This window comes from Uloborus diversus, chromosome 7, assembly GCF_026930045.1.
Source record: "Uloborus diversus isolate 005 chromosome 7, Udiv.v.3.1, whole genome shotgun sequence".
NCBI lineage: Eukaryota > Metazoa > Arthropoda > Arachnida > Araneae > Uloboridae > Uloborus > Uloborus diversus.
In genome coordinates, this window is record NC_072737.1 from 125,474,506 (window position 1) to 125,491,295 (window position 16,790).

Here is a 16,790-nt window from a genome sequence, read left to right on the forward strand (position 1 = left end):
CTTTCACAGTTTGTTCCTTTAAGTCATGAGAAGGTTTGCAGTCCAGTTCGAAAACAATTCGATGAATAGTTCTTTTTTTTAAACCAATTTAGGCCCAATTTTCACATAAATTCCCGAATATGGGGGTGAAAAATTACTCGCAAATAGTAATATTATATATCGTTGGAAAGGGAAGAATTTTCCACGTTCTGCGCAATTTGTTCCAATGCTCTAACTTAATTGCGGCAGGAGTTTTTTACGTTTTTAGCTCGAATTTTTTTAGGCTTAGCTGAAATTTAGGCACTACTTTCTTCATTAAATCCATTAATAAAAAGTGAAGCAATTGTCCCACAGTTTTCTTTTTGACAGCATTAGAAAGAGCTGCTTTTTTTACTCCAGATCTAACTCGACCGAAGGTCGAAAGTTTAACCCTCTATCCCCATTAGAAAAAAAGTTACAAGCGAATTAAATGAGGTTCAAAAATCTGTCCTCTATTCAAGTTTTTAACCATTTTATTTTGCGTTTCCACGGCAACGCTTTTTGAATCCATTGTTTATTTCCATCTTTCTCATTTTCAATTCTTAAACTCATTTTATTTTGTGTTTCCATGGTAATGCCTTTTAACTCTATCTTTCTCTTTTTATTTTAATTTCTTAAAAGTATTTTAGTAACTGTCGTCATGTTTGGCGAGAAAATTTTGCATGATTTTTTTTTCTTTCATTTAATCCTGGTTATTGAAGATACTTCACTTGACGCAATGGTTTTTTTTTCAAGGTAGACCGGGCAAAGCCGGGCAACTCAGCTAGTTTAACTAATAATTAGCTAATATTCTTCAAACATACTTTTCCCTTCCCATTTTTAACATACGTACAGTAAATAAATAAACAATATCCTTTTTAAGAAAAAGTCCAATTATCCGAATTTTTGATTATCCGAATGGTATCCGGTTCCAATTGATTCGAATAAAATGGAAATCTACCGTATTTCCATTATTATCAGCAGAAAAGGAAAGATCTTGACATCTGATAATGCAAGACCACGTTGCTTATGACGAATCCTCAAAAAGTTATTGAGCTGTGATGAGCTGCTTCACCTACCATGGTATTAACCCAGTGGCGCAGCGTGGGAGGGGGGAGGGAACACCCCTCAGAGCCATTGGTTTTTACATAAATGCAATTTCTCATACAGGAGTTTAAACATATGAAACGGCAGTTTTGATTGAAAAAAATCCCTTCAGAAGGTATTTTTGATCAAAAAAACTCCTCCAGAGAGTATTTTTGATCAAAAAACCACCCAGTTGTTATTTTTGATCAAAAAAAAAAAACTTCCTCCAGAAGATGTATTTGATCACCCCCCCCCCCCCCCCATCCAGAAGGTATTTCTGGCTGCTCTAGTGTACTACTCTGACATTACACCATATGTTTTCCCTTTATTTCGATATAATGTGAATACAAAACTTGGAGAAATTTTTATATGATGGTTTTACATTTACTTTATAACTGTGACCGCTTAACCCCTCCTCATGTCATAAATACATATAAAATATAAAATGTCATTAAGACTAAAATTCAATTATTCACATAAGGTGAAAAACCTATACTAAATGACCATTTTACCATACCAGACCCTTGTGAATGCAATATCGTTATTCTATAATTTCTGTATTTTCTTCATTAAATAGCATCCCATAATTTAGCAACTCATTTTTAACTCAAATTTTACCCAAATACTTTATATTTGTTTCAGAAAACTTGAATGAGATGTAATGTTGTTAGTTTTGCGATTAAAAATTGTAGTTACATACAAATTAAGTAAGCATTTATGAAATTTGCGATGCTTAGTGCAAGAAAAGATTGAAAATACACGACGCGGTGTTCATAGTTGGTCAGTTTTGTTCAGTAACAAGCTTAGTATTAAAAACTAAAATGCGTCAGAACCGATCCCCAAATCATTGAGCGATTCTGATGTGCGCAAAAAATCGAAATCTGTTTTGTAAAAGTGATCATAACAATGCGGCGTCACTTTTATGCATAGAGGAAAAGTAGGCAAATGTGAACACTTTTTTTCATTTCAAAAAATATTATCAATTTTTCAGAGCTTTAGTGTTTCCATGATTAAATAGTCTCTTTTTTGTGCCCTGGATTTTTTCAGATTAAAAAAAATATTTCGTTACTTAATGGAACTTTAAGAAAATATACTCAATTGTTCACATATACCCCTATAGGGGGACACATGTGAACAAGCCTGAGGCACATATGAACACGATTTGAAAAATGCAGAACACAGGAATCATATTTCAGCGAAAAACTCTTTAATAAGAAACGTAAACGCATATACCAATTACACTGAAGGGTTTGTAACCAAATATCAGTTGTTTGTATCAGTTTAAACTGTACAGTAAATGTCATTTATTTATTTGAACCCCATCAATCCCCAGCGTACCAACCCTGGTGAGGGTTTAAACAGATGTGGTGATTGGGGGAAACAGACAGTAACTGTCAAAAAAAAAAAAAAAAATCTCAAATTATACAACCCTGCTTACTATCAAATTTTAAAGTTTCGTCGTATGTTTTAATCGACAGGATACAACAAATATTTTGTTGTGTAAAGTTATAGTATAGTGCATTTAAGCTTCATACAGAATATGATGCTGAGATTTATTTTTTTAGCTTATACTTCAGTTTTTAGTTAAAGGAAAATATCTTTTCTTTTTTTTCTTGTAAATATTATGTAACACTAAATTGTTGGCCAACGATTTAGGGGTAAAAGAATTAAAAACATAAAATAATAATAAAATAAAAATAATTAATTAAATCATGACAATGTAATAATAATTAACAATAAATTTACAAACTGACTGCAACAAAATATAAACTATAAACCTTTACACCATTTTTAACACTTATAATAACCCTACACTAATATTTATATTACGGAGAGGATATGGAAACTGTTCACATGTGCTCCTACATGTTGAGTTCATTAGTGCTCCGTCATAGGAGCGGATTCAGGGGAGGGTCAAAGGGTCAGCTGACCTCCCTGTGACAAGAATTTTTATCCTGATCGGTTGTTAAGTTCATTTTTTTTAGATTCGAAAAAAAGTACGTGGAATCAGATTCAGGGGAGGTTCAAAGGGTCAGCTGACCTCCCTGTGACAAGAATTTTTATCATGATCGTTTGTTAAGTTCATTTTTTTTAGATTCGAAAAATAGTACCTGGAATCAATGTTAACCTTTTTTTTTACTTGGTAGCATGTTTCCTTTATTTGAAATCATTCAGCCTTTTTCACTCGTCACTCATTTTTATTTACCTCCAAGACTTAATATTAACAGAAAACATTTTCTAAACATTAGTAATGTAAAAAAGAAAATAAAATCAATCACTCAAGAAACCAGCACGGAATAAATTTTAGTATAGCATTAAAAATCTTAGTCAAACTCGAATCTGATTGCGACTTCTGGAGCAACGACACTTTCTGAAATTGACACCAGCTTTTTGTCTTCACTTACTACTTTACGTTGATTAATTACTATGATTGAAAAACATTTGATTTTCATAAAATATGTGAAAGTAATCATTATCAAATTAGAAGAAAAAATTGTCTCTGTGTAAAATGAAGGAATGCTGATATTTTACTTACAAGAACAAAAAATTCATTAAAAAAAAATGTGTGGTTAAAGCAAAATTTGCAGCCCCTGAAAATTTTGCCGCCTTTAGCAGCTGCCTACTCTGACTATTGGTAAATAGGGCCCTGCCGTAATTGCTGTCTCCCAACGTCATATGGTCGAGACAGAATGGGTGAGGTCAGTCCGATTACCACCAGAATCCTCCGCCTGATTCTGGGCCCTAGGCCATGTGCTTTATTACAGCCCTATTGTCCATGTCGCTCTCTTCTTGTTTCAACAAGGGGAGCGGAAATCTTTTATGAGCAATCTTTTGGCGTTGTTTTGGGAGGGGTCTATTTCTCTTTCCTACCAGTAAAAAAGAAAAAAAGAAACGTGCACCACTGACACCACCATCCCTTCCATAACAAAATGGTGTTTTCCCTTTGAGTTGATTGTGCTCCCCGACAAATTTACCACATTGAAAGTTCACGCTGTATCTTTGTAGTCGAAGAACTTAATATCATTAGTTACTTATTACTGATATTTAGCTCAAATATCATTGCCATCAGCGCCATTAAGCAAAATAAAAACTTAAAGAATATAAATACATAGTACATATTTCACAAGAAAGGAATCTTTCTGAAGTAAGTTTTACGTTTTTTTTAATAATTATTCTTTTCTTCTATCTTGTGTTACATTCATGAGGTTGAATGATATTACAATTAAAAAAAAAAATCTTATTTTCATGTTAAACTTGTATTTATGAAACAGTCAAATGTCAATGCTAACGTGGTATAGATTTTAATTTTGTTAATCTTGTTATCTCAGGTATATTTTTTAATCTCAGATAAAAGTAATTTACGAGTGAAGTTCTCCGATTCAAAACACCGATCTTAAAAATGTAATATACTTTCCTTTCCACATAAATAGCCCTTGAATATATGCTGGGGCGTCCCGATAGGAGGTCATGGAGGTCACTGTGACCTCCAAAAAAATACTTATTCAGCAAATTTTGTCTTATGATTCGGCAAATTTGGAAACAGGGCCGGATTAAGCCAGCGCGGGGCCCGTAGCAAATGTTTCCAAGGGGCCCTCGTTTTCGAATGATATACAGGGCCGGATTAACATCTATTTACGCCCCTAGGCCAAACTTAAAGATTACGCCCCATCTCACATATCCGATCTCTATTGAAATCGTATCCCCCCCCCCCTCCCCCAGTTATTCCCAGAGGCTTAGGCCAGTGCCAAGTGAAGATTTCGGGCTCCCATGATTGTTGACAAAATGAGGGATGGATTTCTTTGTTTGTTTTCCTTCGCTGATATTCAAATGGATGGGGGGGGGGGGGGTCTCCCGGGAATTTTTAGAAATTGAAGCGTTGGAAATGCAATTTTAGGCCATCTAAGGTGATTTAACGGAAAGTAATGGCATTCGGAATTTTCCTCGGAAAGTTTTCGAAACTGAAATACGTAACCTACGTAACTGTATCTTATGTTTGATGTTACAGATAGGGATGAATTCGGGGACTTTCTCCTCTCCCCCCCCCCTCCCTCTTCACGTCGCAATTAGTCCTAAAAACAAATCTTATAAGATTTTCAAAAAGATGGAAGTAGGGCTGAAATCAGGGTCACGTCCCAGGAAAGTTTTCAAACTTAAGTTCCTAAAAACGAAATTTTAGACTATCTGTTGTGATGTGAAAGTGGGGCGAAATCTTTCTCCTGGAAAAAAATCGAAATAAAAACTGTAAATGTGCATTTGTACTACCTTTAATGCAACTGATAGTGCTGGATGACGGGATAGATTTGGGGACTTTCCAGCGGAAAATTTTTGCAATTTTAGATGATCTTCAAAGTGTTGAGAAGAGAGTCGAGGATCGGCAAAAACGCCCTAAAAATAAAAAAGTTTAGATAATTTTTGAAAATAATATGGAAACGGGTTCATGGAATTTCCTCTGAAGTTTTTATGAAATTACAGTTATAAAAATGCAATTTTAGTCTACCTTTGGTGAAGTAAAAAGATGGGGTTTTGCTCAGAAAACGCCTCCATCCCTTTATTTTGCTTTGGTCGCAATCTTTTTTTATTTTTAAAAATATGTTGTAAAACATCCTGCCCCACTTTTTCTTTTCCAAAAATATTTAACTGTTTTAGTTTTCCCATAATGTAATTTTCAAATTTCTCCCTCAAATTCTTGTCTGTTTGAAGCCGCAGAAAAAAAAAAAAACTTTTGGCGCTTTATACTGAAATGATCTTCAGCAGTGATATCTTATGCAATATTTTCCGTTTTATTTAAATTTAAATACAATGACTCCTGAATTTCTTCATACATTTACGTGCTTCATTCATTTTTACCTTAGGAAGATTTAGAACTGCTGGTGTCTCTTTCGTTACTTTAAAGTTTTCTTCTATTTAAAACGTATTTCGGGGCATCCCATGCATTTTTATCCACTTTTTTGTGATCTTTGTGATGATGTTTTCACTAAAAATGTTCACAAAAATAATATGTTGAAAGCAAACCTCGATATCCGAGATTATTATCAAAAAGTATATGTAAAATTGTGTATAGTAAAATATTTATTAGGAACTTGCATGCAATGCATGTGCATGTAGAGAAGTAAAGCAGTCTATGGTGCATATTTTGTGCAAAATAGGTGATATGATTGCCAGAGGAGCCTCAATTGGGGGTCACGGGAGGTCAGTGTTACATCCAAACTTTCCTTATTTGGCAAAAAATATCCGACAGTTTGGAAAATTCGAAGACAACATGATAATATTTTTGTTTGTACGGATGTCTAACCAGGGGTGGCAAATAGGGGGTCAAAAAGGGGCGGTCGCACCCCCAATTTTTTTTTTTTTTTTTTTTGAATAGAATGATAGAAAATGGGAGAATTCAATTTATGTAAATCGAGAATCAATGTTCATTAAGAAAAAATCTCGCTGGTTCTCAGTAACTATTTGATGAAACTCGACACATTCCCGGACTAGAAAAAGTGTTTTTCGTTATTTGGATGATGACTTAGAAATTCATGAAATATTTTCCGGCCTTTTCAGAACATAGAAAGCTGATAGGGAACCATGGGTTAATTTTAACTAAGAAGATATTTCTTCATATAGGCTAAATATTTCCTACTTTTGTTCCCAATATGAGTCTGATAGTATGTCCAATATGAGAATCCAGTGCTAAGTGGTGTGGCTGCAAGGTTTTCACAAGAAAATTCCTTGATATTTTACTTTCACTTTTACGCTCATTTTTTAAGTGTATAATTATTTAACGAGTGTTCATCGCTTTCTTCTGCTAGAAACACGTTTCAGCTGCTCAGTGCATTATATGCTTTCATAGTAACTTCTTAAAAATGCATGTGATTATTGAATTCAAAAAAAAAAAACAAAACATATCAACAAATACCTTTTATGGGGCTCTATAATTATGCAATCTCGGAGTGACACAAGATGGTCTTCAAGAGTTAAAACCATAAAAACATTTCTCGATAACTTCAAAGCAGCGATTTGACGACTGGAAGAATTATTGCAAAACGATTCTTTCAATGGTGAAATAGCTCATGCCCTTTAGCATGTATGATTTCGTTTGAATTTGTATTCAATTTGTATTGAGGAAAGTTTTTGAAAAATGCTTTACTCTATCGAAACATCTTCACAATCCGTTATCCTAAATTTTCGGACTATTCAAGCCACAGTTCAATCTGCAATTGATCTGTGCACCATACTACCATAGTGCAATCTACAATTGAAATTGAAAATAGATTTTACATAGATGTATATTTCAATCAAGCGTGATTCCTCCGAGCCAATTTTTAAAAGACAAAAAAAAAAAAAAAAAAAGACAAAAATCTACATGATAATGTAAAGTCAAACACTGTTTTTTCTTTTTTTTTTATTTTGTATGAAGTAATAGATTTAGTTTCGAATGAAATTAACACAAGATTTGATGATAATTGTTTTTCTGTATGGCTGGCTCTATATTATCTGGATTGGATTTTGAAAACGAAAAATAAAATGTTTCAATTATGAGTAAAAATTTTAGCATGAGGCAAGAAAAAATTACAAGCAATATACCGACAAGACCAGTTCTCACATCCAGAGACTGCAGATTCGCCCTTGTTATGGACTCATCAGTCTCGAATAGTGAATAACAGAGCTGGAGGCAGATGACATCTCATTGAAGCTGACAGCGCCTTCGAGACTAGATTATTCAATGATGAAAAATTAAGCCCCTCACAAAGTTTGAAGTTTCCTCGGTGACTTTGAAGAGCAAGATATAAAAGGTGTTTTTATACATAACTTTGTTACTTCAACTGTTTTTTTAACAATTCCAATCAGCTCAGCTAGTAGAGAAAGATTTTTTTTTTTTTTTTTTTTTTTTTTTTTGTCTCAGGAGGTTAGAGAATTATTTTCGAAGCACAATGGGCAAAACATTCAAACGAAGTCATACATGCATAAGGGCATGAGCTTTTTCACCATCTTTTCTATTTAGCTGCACTGGCAAAACAGCACGATATTGGCACTGATAGATTAGTAACACGATTCCCCTGTGTTTCCGAATTCCAAAAATCACGCATTGAAACTTTTTCAAAAGGTATAAAAACTTTAGTATCGAGATGTTTTGTATGATAACTTATTAGAAAATGAATCAAAATTTTAATTGTTTCTAAACACTAATTTTTATTCATATTAAACTGATTTTATGACCACTTCCTGTTAGCTAATGTATGTTTGGGACCGCACTATGGTAATACTTACTTAAAAAACTCGACCCCCAAATGAAATGCTGAAATGCCGCCCCTGTGTCTAACGTCTGATTTCTCTTTTCATTAGATGTTGGTATGCGACGTGCATGCTCGTATTTTGTCATTCGGCAACAAATTTTATAACTGAACATTTTCTAGGTCATGATTTTTACTAATTTTCCTGTGTGTGACCTCTAATAAGCTTTTTACTTTACAAAACCAGGGGCGAACTAGCCTACCGCCGGTCCAAGGTTCGGTGCGCCCTCGAACCTGTGCGCCTTCAGTTTTTTTTTTTTTTTTGTCCTTAAATCTGTGCGACTCCGGGTTTTTTTTTTCTTTTGGCGTCCTCAAACCCGTGCGACTTCTTTTTTTTTTTTTTTTTTTTGACCCTCGAACCTCGCCTTTTTTGGGAGTCCCGGTTGGTGCTCTCTTGAAGGACTCCGTTCGCCTCTGGTCAAAGCTATATTTTAAAGAAATTATTATTCAAATCAAAGATATTGAAAATTACATGCTTTGATTGAAAAATGACACCTCGACTCAATCACCACGCCCCCCCCCCATTTCCCCCTCCAATTGCTGTTTTTATACCTTTCTTTTCTAGATACATTTTGCTTCTCCATAACGCGTCGCTTTTTTCCCAGCAAGCTGTTTATTTTTCCCCCCTCTGCAACGTGCGCCCTTTTCGGCATGCGCCCCTAGGCCTGGGCCTAGGTTGGCCTATTGGGTAATCCGGGCCTGATGATATAGTAAACAATATAGCACTTCTTCATGGAGAGAGGAGGTGTACTTATAACATGCATGAATACATAAATGTGGATATAGTTTTAGAGCTTTACGATGGTTATGATCCCCTTCTATGCCCCTCGTCTTCCAGTTACTACATGTTTTTAACTTTTAATTCAAAAACGCAATTTTTGGACGATATAAAAGAAGGGGAGTCCGGGGGTTTACCCCCGGAAAATTTTCGATATTTCAATTCTAAAAACTCAATTCTAACGACCCCTGATCATATTAGGAAGAGAAGATTCGGATGCCATTATTTGGAGAAACTATAGTCAAAGAACGCGATTGCATCCTATCTTAGGTAAGATCAAAGGAAAAAATTTGGGCTCACAGCGACTCTTCAGACAGTTTTTTAAAATTGAAGTCCTAAATAAAACTGTAGATTATCCTTAATGATGTTGTAGAAAAAGGAAAGAGTGGTATTCAAGGAGGTCCCATTGGAAAATTTTTGAATTTATTATCTGTTATTAATCTAAAAACACAATTTTAAGCAAAAATTCTTGAAATAATATACTCTGAAATGGTGTTTTTTTTACGTTCTTTGGTGATTTTGGGGCGGAGTTCGCGAAAGCCATCCCCTGGTAATTTCTCGAAAGTGAAGTTGTGAAAACGTGATAGATGGGCCATCGCGGGTTACGTTTCGGTATGGGATGGGGTTTAGGCACTGATCAAGGCAATTCGGAAAATTTTCGAAGTTTAAGTCTTAAAAGTATATTTCAGATCATTGTTAACAATGTTGGAGGGGGAGAGGTATACTCCCATTGAAAATTTTCGAAATTATAGTCCAAAATACGCATTTTATTAGAATACGTTATAGGACGGGATCGGGCTCGAGATTACACCCATGGAAATTTTTCGAAACTGAAGTTCCAGAAAGCAGTTTTAGCGGGTTTTCGATTATGTTAAACAATTTTCTTCCTGAATTTTTCTGAATTTCAAGTTCGAATAAAAAAAAGTTTTCGGCTAACTTTTGTGATGCAAAAGAAAGGGGTTAAGTTCGGGACATGGGCAGCTTTTTAGTTCCCTCCCACTCAGAGGAAAAAATTAAAAACGATATTAAAAGTCTTTCTTCTACACATAATTATTTTAGTTCATCAAAAAATAATATTCTCTTAATAATTCATTTATTTCGCTCAGCTATAAAAGTCTAGGAATCTTTTTCTTTTCTTCTATCATGATCTCTTAATTTTGCTCATTGTTTTTTAGTGCCGGATCTACGGGTCGTGTCACGGGTGGAAAATTTTGAAGGTGATAAATTGACATTATGTTAAGTGACCAAAAAGAGTTTAGGATGACTAATAATTAAATTTTCAGGACTCCAATTTCGAAAGCTTTAAGACGAAAGCACTTTTAAACAATTTCTGGATGTTAACCCTTTTCCCTCTCTTGTCTAACATCACCAAAGAGAACCTTAAAATACGGTTTTAGGATTTGTGCTTTAAGAATTTCAGCATCCTCCTTCTCCTGCTATCAACAAAAATTGCTTAAATTTGAGTTTTTAGAGTCTAAATTCCGAAAAATTCCGGAGAAAGCCCTTAATTTTTTTTAAAAATGTCAAAAAAAATTCGAAAAGAGAATACCCACCTTCTTTCCTAGCTTCCCAACATTCGGGGGAAAAGGCTCCAAAGCATCACTCTTTACCTAAAGTTAGAACTAAAGATAGCCTGCGCCTTGAAGATTTCAGTTTCTAACATGTTGCGAAGCGAACCCATATCCTCCTCCCCCCCCCCCCCCCCCCCCGATAACGTCTCCAGTGATAATCTAAAACCACGGTTTGAAACTTAAAGTCAGAATTGTATCTGGGGGAGTTCAGACCCTCATCCCTTTCTCTAATCTTCCCAAATAGCTTGAAATTTTGTTTTCAGCTATACCATGAGTCGATCCCTCAAACCCTTTCCTCCCAAAGATAGCCTGAAATTGACTTCAATTTTGAGCACAATTTCAGGAAAGAACCCTTTTCTCTTTCCTTTATTGTTATGAAACAACCAAAACTTCCTTTCTTTTTTTTTTTTTATTTATTTTTTTTAAGGCTGGAATAGCTGAAAGTTTTAGGACCCTAACTCCCTTAAATTTCCTAAGATACCTTAGAATTGACTACATTTTGACAAAAGAAAAAAAAAATCCAGAGAAAACCCAATTCTCCGTTCGTAAAACTTTGCCTACAATTGTAATTTTTAGGTCAGTTTTGAAACTTTTCTGACCCAACGGATCTTTTTCTCCTCCCATTAAGAAAGATCAACTAAAATTGCGTTTTTAAGACTTCAATTGGGAGACATTTCTGGAAAGCAATCTATCGAAAAAATAGGATTTTTAATTTACCCGAGCATTTAGAAAAGCTAAATATAAATAAAGAGAAAGGTAGAGAGAAATTTAAACGGGTTGACGTACGGAAAGTAGTTTTTTTTCTGGAATTTTTTCTGACGGCGCGGGGCCCCCAAAGGCACGGGGCCCGTAGCATCTGCTACTTCTGCTCTATGACTAATCCGGCCCTGTTTGGAAACCGAATTGCGAAAAAAAAAAAAAAAAAGAAACTTTAGATGCCCAAGTCATTTTTCAGTTTTGTGTACATACCCGCATTTTCTCATTGCGAAAAAAATTTGAAGTTTCATTCAGCGTATTGAGAATTTCCGCCCTCCCAAAAATTATCATACGGGGTGCACCGGATTACAATATTTGCGTTAATGCCAGTATTAACTATTTCAGTTAACACTTATTTAAACTGATAATTTTTATGTTGTAATATCAACTCAAAAGCAGAGGCATGCACAGAAATGTTGGGGCCCGTCACGAATGACTTTTCCGGTTCCCTCTCCATACTGTTTACCCCTATATTTCACGAAGTTTTTAAAATATTGAGCCCCCTTCAGGCTCGGGCCAACAGGTGTCCCCCGCCCCCCGTGCATGCGCCTGCTCAAAACCCAACAATGTGTTGCTTAGATACTTTTTTTTTTTTTGATTCACGAGAAAAGTCGACTAGAAAGAAAAGTGGTGTCCCGATTTTGTACAGCTAGGACATGAGGTCAAGTTTTCTGAACAGGCTGGACATAAGGTCCGGATTTTGAAATTTAACCTTTGTCTCCAACTAATTTTGTTAAATATTAAATTGCTTTCAAATTGATTTAGTGACGACAGTCAATTTTCCCCAAACTGTGTGCCTTCCCGGATAGCCATAATTCATCTACAGGGGCGCCGTGGGATATTGCAATTGCATAGCAAGTAATTATTATTTATGACATTTTAAATAATGATACATTTTTGGCGGTCCAGTTTTTGAACTTCTGCATGTCGACGGAATTGGATCGCGCACAGGGCTTCTCTCTCCCCCTCCCCCCGCCCCAAGACTGAGTGTTTTTTTTTTTTTTTTTCAAATTTCATATTATTAAAGAGAAGAAATGAATGCTTCTCAGGAAAACAAAGTAATTTTAATTGGGAAAAAATATCGATTGTTGTGAAAAAATCTTAATTCATTTTAAAAAGAACCTTAAAATTAAATTCTTCGATAGTTACAGATTATTGCTCAGTTAAACATATCCCACACTTCATATTTCTTTCATCCCCACATTCCTTTTTTCTTTTTCCTAAACGATCCAAAATAAGAAAATCATCGGAAGCCTCCTCCCTCAGCTAAAATGATTAAAGTCCATCTCAAATATCGTTTCAAGGGGTTCAATTTTGAAACATTTCCAGGGGAACCACGAAACACCTCGTCTTCAAAACAACATCAAAAACCGTTTAAGACTGCTTTTTTTTTTTTTTTTTTTTGAGCTACAATTTTGAAAAATTGCAGAACCCCTAACGTTACCAAATATGGTGTACAGTCGCGTTTTTAAAACTTCCATTTCTGAAAACTTCCGTACAAAGGCCTCGTGCCTCAAACCCCTCCTTCTAATATCATCCAAATCGTCTAAAAATGGATTTTTCAAAACAACAATTTGTTGAGTTGCTTAGCGCGCAGTCCTCTTCGAATACAGTGAGACGATGCTTCCGATTGAAATCTGAAAATGAAGCGACTATAATTTCGAAGAAAATAAGATGAGAACTTTAAACATTCACCCTAGTCCTTGAATATGGCTTAAAAACTTCGCTTTTTATCTCCCTTCCCCTATAAATATTTTCTGGTGGCATAATACAAGTGCAGGAAAGGCTTAGCTGTACTTAGGAGCGATGAATTGATGAATACGTGATGACAACGCGAAACAACTATTTTCAATCACGACCATTTTAGGGGGGGGGGTGCGGAGGGAGGGGGGGGGGGCCTAATGCAAAAATGAAAAATTGTAATGTTTGAACTTTTCTTTCTTTCTTTTTTTTTTTTTTACCGTGGAGAAGGGCGGCACTTTGGAAATTTGTCCGGGGCGGCAAAACTGCTAAAGCCGGCCCTGCTCGTTGGCAGACGATAAATTTCCGACACTAGATATAGATGTTCCAATAGGCTTAAAAATGCTTATAAACTCTTTTCTGGTTTTACAGCCTTGTTTTTTTTTTTTTTTTTTTTTTTTGAAATTCGAAGGAAGTAAATCAACTTGAGAGGTATTTTTTGCGAGCTTTGGAATGAGACCTAAATCAAGAAAATCGGATAATTATTTCAGGTAGACAGAGCCGTTTAATGCTATTTTGCCCCACAAAATATTTGTGAGACTCTGGGAAACACTTTTTCATATATATTTTTACGATTAAAAGTGCTAACTTTTACTTATTTATTGTAGAAAAGGGTATCAACAATGTTTTATAGTTTCCATCAAGCACTTTTACTAAAATGTATCTGAAAAATATAATATCAAACATTTCATTTAAACCCATTTCAGGCGTACTGGTTCTCCGCAGTGGCGTAGCGAAGGGAGGGGGGGGGGGGTTAGGGGTGAAAACAACCCCCAGAATCATTGGTTTTTACATAAATGCAAATTCGAATGCAGTAGTTTATGCATATGAAAAGGCTGTTTTGATTTAAAAAAAAACTTTCAGAATATATTTTTGATCAAAAAATTACCCCTTCAGCAGGTATTTCTGATCAACCCCACCCTTCAAAAGGTATTTTTGATCAAAATACACTCCCCCCCCCCAGAAGGTATTTTTGATCCAAAAAAACCCTCCAGAAGGTATTTCTGGCTGCGCTCTGGTTCTTCGTCCTCCACTTTCATTTATTCCACTTCTCTAGTTCCCAGAAAATAAAAAAAAAATTTAACGACCCTCCGAACTTCATCTCTCTGATATCAACGAAAACATGATGAAAATTTAATTAGTACTACAATTTCGAATTTTTAGTACTACAATTTCGAAAAAATTAGGGGGAAGGAATCTCTGAACCTCTTCCGATACGATCATTAAAAAACGCTCTCTAGGACTTCAATTTCAAAAAGTTTCCATTGGAGAGCTCTTGCATCCCCTTTCCAACTGACGTCACTAAAGATTGTCTACAATTGCGTTTTTGGAACTTCAATTTTGCAATGTTGTAAGGGAGATGTAAATCAAATCGAAATATTGATCAAGTACATCTCTGAATCATATCATTTTCCCAAAGAGCCACAAGTATGGTAAGTAATCGCGTTTTAAAGACATCACTTCCGAAAAATTTCCTGGGAGGGTACTCAAAACTTTTCTCCTTTTAACGTCACCAAAGATCGCATAAAAGTCCGTGTTTAGGACTATAATTTCGAAAAAATTTCCCGGGGAGAAACCCCGGACCCCTCTAATTATACGTGTTGTATCTTCGAGTACTGACTGACCCCTTTCCAAAACCAGAAGTTTTATCACCTCATTTTCTCCATATACAATGTATACATATAGAACAAAAATGCTGGGAAAAAGAGAGAGAAGGAATTATTGAGAGAGACGTCCATTTCAAATGAGGAAATCTTATGAAGTGTCTCTTCCCCCAAAAATTATTTTCTGGTTGAGCCATTGCTTCTGCCTCTTGTATCCCAGACACTTCCCACTATGAACCCCAGTTCCTCCTTGTTTTACAAAGTTCCTACGCCACTGTTTCCGACTTGTTCAGAGATTCCAAACCTGTTCCACCATTGGTTTAAAAAATGATAGGTTTTTATTTATTTAGTTTTAAAAATTACAAATGGGAGAAAAGTTAAAAGGATTACTTTTAATGTACCACTCTATCTGGAGCATTTGATCCCGGAAAACAGTGTTAAGGCTGGGATATAAGTCAGGACTTTCTTTCTTTGTTTATTACCGATTTGTATTTGAATAACTTACTTTAGAAATAGCATTGGAGGGGGGAGGCGGCACTTGTCAACCTCGCCTGGGGCGGCAAAACTACTAGAGCCGGCCCTGTTGTTTAGTACGGAAGGAGTAATAAACATCAAACAAACTCACTTTTCCATGTATGATGTTTGTAAGATTTTAAATATAGCATGTCATTTTTTTTTTCTTCTTATTTTTTTAATGATATATATTTGGATCTTGGAAAAGAGAGAACCAAAAAGATATGAAACTGGTTTTCAACAGAGATAAATTTTTAATCGCGTAGAAAAAAACATAGCAAATAAATTACAAACAGAGAATTTTTCAAAGAAATGTACAATAATAAAATATTTGAATGAAGATGAAAGCTGTATTTTTGTGGTTGAGTTCAGACATTGTTATGTAATATGTACAAGAGAAAATAAAAAATAACTGAAATCAGTCGGATTCGAATTATTGGCTTTCAGTATCACGACGTCTGCGTCCGGGTCCATTGGCGAAATTGGCGGCCGCCAAGCCCATTAGATGCTTGGCTGCTTGGCTTCCGGAGAATCCTCTAGAGAGGCCAAGGTCAATGCCGCGCTTGTCACTGCTGTAAGTACATATAAATGAAAAAAAATGAGTATTTTATATCGTGTAGGCGAAAACAAGTTAGACAAATTAATGTAAGCCAATAGTAACTAAATATTTATATCAGTAACAAAATAATAAAAGACGTCGCATAAAAAGAAAACGGAAAAGCTAAGAACTGTTTCTCACTGCGGTTTTTAAAATACTGTAAACGTAGATGAAAATGTTAATTTTGGGCATAAATTAATCTTTTTTATTATTTATAAGCGACTGTTTCCGGAGACACCAAACATCATAAACTGTATCTCAAGGAAGTATCTATTGATATCAATACAATATCAGAAAAGTATATTAACAGTCTGAAATCAGGAGTGCCCATCTCTTCAAAGCAGGAAAAGCGCAATCGAATGTTTTCCTTGTTCCGAGGATTCGTAGAAAAATTGATGTACATATGTACCCTTCAATAGTAATAGAACACCTTCTAAAATATTATGAAGCCCTCCCCCAAGACGAGATCCCCCCCCCCCCACACACAAAAAAAAAAAAGAAAGAGAGACATAATTCTAGAAATTCTCCTAAAATTTTATCTCGCAGTCTGCGCCAAAACTTCCCTAGCCTCATCCCAGTGGGCACACCTGTACACTAGGGTGCTTCAAAAATACATGTAAAAAAAGTTTCTCTTAGATAACGAGATACCCCTCAATGTTTTTCGACTTGTGGATAGTAATATACTGGAAGAATTTTAGCTTCCTATTTCAACTGAAAGAGGGTGCTCAACCCCCCCTTCAGACTTTATAAGTATGGGAAGGGGGTTAAAAAATACATTAAACTGAAAAAACTGCTACATATCATAATATACAATAGTAATATGCATACACATAGCAATAAAATAATTATTTACAAAAAAAAAAAAAAAAA

The 16,790-nt window shown here is 35.2% G+C and overlaps 1 protein-coding gene across 1 annotated transcript in view; it reads right to left on the reverse strand.

Annotated features, from left to right (window-relative positions):
- Positions 1-15,556: 15,556 nt before the first annotated feature.
- The window catches only part of LOC129226324 (diuretic hormone class 2-like), a 62,429-nt gene continuing 61,195 nt past the window's right edge, over positions 15,557-16,790 (reverse strand). The window contains exon 4 of the mRNA XM_054860926.1: positions 15,557-15,894. Coding sequence (XP_054716901.1) covers positions 15,756-15,894 — 139 coding nt within the window. The 3' untranslated portion in view covers positions 15,557-15,755. The remainder of the gene's footprint in view (positions 15,895-16,790) is intronic.